Below are 7,417 nucleotides of genomic sequence, written 5' to 3' on the forward strand. Positions count from 1 at the left end.
TGTGGGTTTTAACACCTTGTGTACGGTGGTCGCTATTCGAGCGAATATAAAATATATCCTACCACTTATTCTTTCGATAGACGAAATAAGTTGAAAATAGGGTCATTAAAAGAATATATATTATATATACAGATTCATTAAAATATTTTTTTTTTTGTAATGTATATGTACATATTCTTTAGTGGTGTAACAAAGGGTGCAAAACTTAATTGCTGAATTTCAAACAGTAACTGTCCATGTGGATATTATCTTTCTAATTCAAAACGAAAGACAATGAATTAATAGCTGACATTTTCTTCTACAACCCATCCTCTATTGTCGCTGACGTAATTTGCAGAATCTAATTGGCTTAGTTTTTACGACCGCTCATCTGTTTAAAATCAACCTGTTCTAAAGCATTAACTGCAAGGCAAATAGCTATGACAGTATTATTTGCTTTTTGCTATGACAGTATTAATAAAATTATCGAAGGATATCACGTCACATCTGAATATAAGCATCCTCTAAAGATTTCCAGACGGATCTGTTAAAAGTGGCGTGCATCCAGCGCGTTCCTTCCACGTTTATCGAATTAAACTTATTTGTAAAATCATCTAAGGTCACTAAAACATTTGATCTTTATATTACCAAATAATTTGTTGGGACACTTCCCGATCTAAAAGTATTTCGTTGTAATTCTAATTTCAGAGCATAAAACAACTGTAGTGTCTACAATATAGTGCTATTTGAATTATTTTTATTAGTTTGAATTTATTTCAGTGTTATCGAATGAATTATGAGTATGTCATTTGCATACAACGCAACATTGGCGCTTCCCAATATGTTATGCAAAAATAACCGCAACACAATATATTTGACAGTTGGAATTTTATGAGCCTTTAATGTTGCAATTGGTTACAAATTGCCGCACTCAGATACGTTACTTTATCATTTGTCATTTGTCAGTTCATAATTAATTTTCACATCCAGATACGATTTCTTATCCGATTCGAAATAATACCTAACATTACAAAATACAGGCAAAATTTAAAAAAATTGTGACTTTTAATAAAAATTGAGTTCATCGATTATTAGGAGAAAAAATCGTATTTAAAACAGTGCTTAATGATCTTTAATTAAGGGAAGTCTCTAAATACGGTTAGAGTGTAATTTATATATTTTCGATTAATGTTATTAAATGACCCATTAAGAATGTACCGTAGCACATTTTTATAGCAAATGGTCACGAAAATGTGGCTATCATACAAAAATCCGCTCTGTATGTTTACAATACAGTTGACCACGCGTTTACGCAGAGCTATTCCAATATGAGATATTTATATTTCATCGTTTTAGGTTACAGAGTCGCATACAAATAAATTATATCATTTTCTTACTCAAAGCGTTATATAGTGAATGATCTTTACGATTAGTTAAATATTTTCACAGATTATTTCCAGAAACATATATATTTCTCTATATTAATAAATATTTTTGATCGTTGCTATCTACCCAGCCGTAAACAAACGCACAGCATTCATAAGATTCCCAAGTACATACAAGTAATAACAATATATCGACAGATGCATCGTTTCCTATTATCTGTGACAAACCTTTGTAAAGCTACGTACCTGCGTCCCCCCGAGGGATCCTTTCGACCCTTTTTTATCCCTCATTGTCCTGTGAAAGTTTGCTCTTTGGATAGTCGATCGTGTTGCAATGTAATGCAATTTGTATGATCGTTTTTTAGATGTAAATTCTGTTATAGTTTAGGTTTCAACTCGTACGCAACAGCCCGTCTAAATAGCAACGTCTATTTCTGCTGTCAAGCATTACTTGTGTGTTCGAGGTTGAAAGCGTTATAGACAGTATAATTATTGTTTATATGGGGTTTATTATAGTAATGTATCAGGGTAAGCCAGGAATGGGCAGCTATGGTTTGAAGACTTAAATCCTAAATTGAATTCAATATAAAGGTAATCTTTTGCTCCATACAGCTCAATAATATACGTAACATATATTCAAAAACAGATTTCTATAAAAAGGTGATCTTAGTCACTTGAGAAGTCTTACATTATCAAAGTGACTGAAAATCAAGTCTTTGAAGTTGAAAATAGAGCTTCACGGCAACCTCTTTCGTTAACTTAGTTATAACGTTGTGCACTAACTTTTGCCTCCCCTGTCCTTCCCCTGAGCTAATAGTACTAAAATTTTATTTTACTTTCTAAATAAATAAGTTTTACTCACGGCAGGTGTCATGGTTTACGTAGGGAATTCCCTGTAAAATATAGACTAAATTATTCTTTGAAAAGTAACTTTTCAATGAAAATATCGAAAAATTCGATCAACCGTGACTTTGTAATAAGTAATACCAAATATTTTTTGGAAATTTTAATTCAACATGACAAAATCTTTCGAATTTATAAATAGTGTCATTAAAATCGGATTTGTAGAAATTCAATTATTTGTAATTTAATCTATTTTACAATGTCTAAACGGTAATGAACTAATATAATATAGAATGACTAAATACAAAAGTCACTCACTCAAGTAAGTGATAAAGAAATTCGCATTCAGCATTAACTGTCTTGAACGTTAACTGATCGATAACATTTCCTTGAACATTGTACAACAAACGCTCTGATAATAATGTTCTAATAACCTGACAATTACAAGGTAAGGCCAAGGTACTTATCATTCGAAAAAAATCTAATATCAATTACTTAACGCAGAAATAAGATTCAAATTTAAAACCTACTCTGCATCATCGTTTTGAATCAACCAAAAACAAACAATATCGTTCAAATCTCAACAGAGCATCTCCAGAGAGTCGAGTTCGCGTTTGATTGCGTTTTTTCTGTTGTAGACTCAGGTAAAGTTCGTTTCGGACCGGTTTGAACGAAAATTGCCGACGTGCACTCAGCGAGCTCAACCGGCGGGAATAATATTAACGGCTATAAAATTACGGGTCGTCGCACACTTGGGGCCGTGGCAGTAGCGATACAAAAATAGTAAGAAATGTTTTAAGTTTTAGTTAATAACGGACCGATTATGTTAGTAGTAATTACTAGAAAGTATGAATTAACGTCTGTGTTAGAAAATTAACGTAGTATTCAGTTCTAAATTCTGAGAGATACCACTATTTATGAATGACATTATCATTAAACGAGCTATTGATGTCTCGGCTCGATATTTAATTGGAATGAAAATGCACATTATATGGGTATCTGCATCACAATAATAAGTTTATTGTTGAACACAATAACAAAGTTAAAATATAATGAATGGATACATTATACAAATAATGTTTCATTGAGCTGTACACAGACATAAGCAATGTTTTAATTGTGCTAGGGTTCACAACTTTGAGACAGATTGCCGCCAGGGCAGTAAGTGTGCGACAACCTAACACGCCCGTTCAGACGTCTTTGGATGCAGACAAATGGGAGAGTTTGGAAGTTCGTTACGCATTCACGGCGTTAAAGCTAAAAGGGATTTGAGAGACAGATATAAATAGCTCTTCTGAAGTACATTTATAATTTTATTTAATAATGTCAAGCAATATTCGTATTTCATGCTTTGTGAATATTTACGGTATAATTATTTATTTCGCTTTCAAAATAGGTCATATACTTTCTTGCTTGGTTTTACTAACTCAAAAAGGGCTTGTTTGATCAGACAACGTAAAGGTTTTGATTTTAAGAATATGTTTTTATATTTTTAAGTACTTTACATTCAAAAGCAATTGTCTATTCGAGTTCTATTATAACATTGTGCAAGTAAGGCCTTGGGCTACTTTTATGAATATTAAAGTGAATACACATGTATAAGGTTCAGAAAAAAGGATGGTATTTGAGAAACACGAAGATGGAGCCAAGAAAAAAATGTTTATCGCAACCCATTAGTCTCTTGATTTCTTATGTTTTCTTGAATGTTTGACATTGAAACAGCGACGCTCTACGAAGTCTGCAGTTGCTGAACATTCTGAAGAAGGGTCATAGCATTACCTTTCGGTCGACTTCTTAATCAGCTGAAAGGTGTTTTCCCCAATCTATGCGCACCCATGCAGACTGCGGTCTTCGAAAAGTATGGAGTAAAAATTTATCACGAAAAAAATGTTTTCTTCCACATAAATGTCTATAATGTAAAGAAATTAAATATCCGCTCATAATAATCATATTTTCCGCCTTTACTTACTACTAGTTTAAACTATCTTCTTCCTTATCATATCTATTCAATCGCTTTTTTTGATCTATCTCAAAAATTAAATATCAGAACAAGTTTTTTGACATGCTGACGAGTGAGTTATTTTGATTGTTTAATTGTCGGAATCGGATTGAAGATAGAGATTGGGATCGTTTATCGAAAATTTAAATTCTATAAATTATAACATAAAAACAATAAAAACGGAGTATGAAATTGTTTTAGTGATACAACATAGAAAATGAAAAACAAGGACAATGGGCCTTCTTAGAAACCAGGCTTTCTTCAGTCACGCTGCCTTATAAATATGGTAAAAAATGAAATTGAAATTTTAACTGTTGTTTTATTGAAAACATTTAATACTAATTTGTGAACGATTGTAATATGCCTTTTGAAAAAAAAAGAGTCACTACTTTAAAAAAACCTTTCAGAACATAATTAATTAGGTCTGTGTATCTGGTACAATAAAGTACAATAATAGAAAGTATTGAAGAAAAAATGAGACATTTTATATAATAATAATATATATCAGCCCTTATTATATACTCCACTGCTGAGCACGGTCCTCTGCTACAGAGATGGTTCCATTAGATTACCACGGTGTTTATTGTCATTATAGACTTATAGATTATGAAACAATGTGATTTCCTCATTTTACCGTAAAGTAAATTTCAAAAATTAACAGATTTTAGAAAAGTCAGAGGTGTGTGCCTTGATTTCTCTGCGGACATTCTCGTATCGCAGTCCGTCACCGACCAACTAGTGCATCGCCGCATTCGCCAGACATTTTATATTGACAACCCTAACGTGATACTTTATTTACGTTGTTATTTATCGTATTTACGCTTTTTAGACACATTTGCACGAAACTGTTATATTTTGCATGTCACAAGTGTGCAAAATTATCTCTTTATCGTGGGATGGAGTTAAGTCAACGCGATATCACACACACTTCAATACCCGAGACTTGTTCGTTTTAATCAAACACAAAAATATTTACTTTGAACTTTCTTGAAATATATTTAATTTATAAAGATCACGCTTTATTATTAAAGACTTGTTCTAACTGCGCCAGTATATAAGTTGAGTGGCAAGTTAATTTAGAAACTAAACGTGACTGTACAACGTAAATTTTGTCGAGTTAATTAGTACTGGCACGTTTAGGTACTAAATTACTCGCTAATTGACTGAAAACACTAAAAGTTGTCTGAACTAGGCTTAAGAGGAGGTGACCCACCGGACTACTGTATTCTCCAATGTTTTAAGAGCTGAAGATAGTTACAATGCGTTATTTCAGCGGCATGACGTCTGATATTTTCAAGTCAATGTAATAATAATCAATTAGTAAAAGGAATAGAGGTAGTCATTGATTAGGTATCTTCAGAAAGACCAAATTGTATAGATGTATTTCAACAATACGATTTTGTTTATTTTTTAAACATGCATGTGAAAGTGGCACACACTGCATTTCATGGTATATGGAGTGAGGTCCAACAAAATGTTGACTGACGAGATATGATTACCCCTCGATAGTCAATACAATTATGCCGGCCTGTTGGAACCGGATATACACAGGCTGATCCCGGAACGCGACACACTCATGTGGGCTATTATGGTGTGTTTATATTATGGTTGATTGTATGTTACACCTAAAATGCACCAAAATATGGTTGTGAAATCGATAAGGTCATAGGTTCCGTTCCCAGATGAAGCTATAAAATTACGTAAATTTCCCAGAATTAGAATTTGTAAACAACAGACTCTACTTGAAACGTCATCACAATATTGTATCACATCTAATGAATGTTAAATTTGATCTGAGTCATCTCGATCAGATATCAAAACTACACTTTATTGCTGTGCTCGCGAATATTGATCCTTATTTCACAACGAAGCGTTGAATTAATTGTTATTTTTCTTTGTCAACAGAGTGAAAAATGGCTCGCGTTCGAAAACCTAAAAGAAGAGATATTAGAAAAAATTAGGAAGTTAGAGGAAGAACGGCACACTGTGGACCTCTGGTCGTGCGGCTCTGAATGGGGGCGAAGACGAAGGAAGCGGCAGGTGACCGTCTCCCCTCCCTACGTGGTATACATGCTGCCAGACGCTGACATCATGGAGGACTGGAGGCTGGTGAGAAAGCTCCTAGAGAGGAACGAATGAAGGCTACCATTAGTTAGTTGTGAATATCGGTAAAATCTATACTGCCTTTGGAAAATGCATCGGTTAAGATGTCACTGAGCTTAGTCTTCAGTTAATTTCATTGAAAAGAGATGTTATTACATCTTACTGTGGAATATAAAAAAATGACCCAGAATACATAACAAAAGTTAAAAAATAAAGAAATATCACTCACTTGCGAGCGGAGATAAAACACTAAAAATATATTTTGGATTTTTTTTATATAAGCAAAAGGTATAAATTTATAGAAACCTACCTATACTATATTAATAAACTGGCTTGCTATGGAATTTGACAATTGCTGAAGTCATTGGTGCAAGATATCTCAAAAAGCTCGCGTTTTAATCACATTTTAGAAAATTTGAGGTCGTTTGGCATCAAGAAAGTTAAGGGCCTTTTTCATACCGATAAATTAGCATATTGGAAACCTTTTCGCTTCTTTGCCTTCCTAGATTGGGTATTTTTAGGATACTTCATGGCGAATTTTGGGCGACTTAAAATTAAATTACCATTCTTCTTGTAATTGCTCAAATTAGCAACAATCAGTTTCATAGTTGTGTTGACAATTTAATAGCGTATCCGCGGTGCCTTGCATTACGATTGATATGCATCACGGTTGGCATCAACAACGCGTCACATTCGAGTTTCAACATGTTATATTACATTATTTTGCAACATTGTACTGTTTGACTCAGCCTAGTCTAAAGTATTAGTATATTATGTGACCATTTCGAATGAATAACACATCGGATCAAGTGTTATCCCTTTCGGTACCTGACGTACAACAGTGTAAGGAAAGATTGTATAAACAAAGGCAGTATAGATATACCCTTATATATATTTGCGAGCTTATTGTTCGTATTCTATAAATAAATCCACGTGTCACTACTAGCAACTGTATATAAACAGTGTCTGATTTCATTCTCTAGGGGCTATATTTTTAAGCATTAGATAAAACTTATTTATAACATAAAATACGATAGAAACAATTAATATTTTGCAGTCATATAAATTTTCAATAATTTTCATTAAAATATACCAATCTTTTTTTCAA

The 7,417-nt window shown here is 33.1% G+C and overlaps 1 protein-coding gene across 1 annotated transcript; it reads left to right on the forward strand.

Moving 5' to 3' along the window:
- The first annotated feature begins 1,882 nt into the window (after positions 1 to 1,882).
- Positions 1,883 to 6,345, forward strand: LOC119192438 (breast cancer metastasis-suppressor 1-like protein). Its single transcript, XM_037446247.1, has 3 exons — positions 1,883 to 1,892; positions 3,334 to 3,437; positions 6,112 to 6,345. The coding sequence occupies exons 1-3, from the start codon at positions 1,883 to 1,885 to the stop codon at positions 6,343 to 6,345; spliced, it is 348 nt and encodes a 115-aa protein (XP_037302144.1).
- The last annotated feature ends 1,072 nt before the right edge of the window (positions 6,346 to 7,417 follow it).

The sequence above is a fragment of the Manduca sexta genome, unplaced genomic scaffold (assembly GCF_014839805.1).
Source record: "Manduca sexta isolate Smith_Timp_Sample1 unplaced genomic scaffold, JHU_Msex_v1.0 HiC_scaffold_28, whole genome shotgun sequence".
In the NCBI taxonomy this organism is placed as follows: Eukaryota; Metazoa; Arthropoda; class Insecta; order Lepidoptera; family Sphingidae; genus Manduca; species Manduca sexta.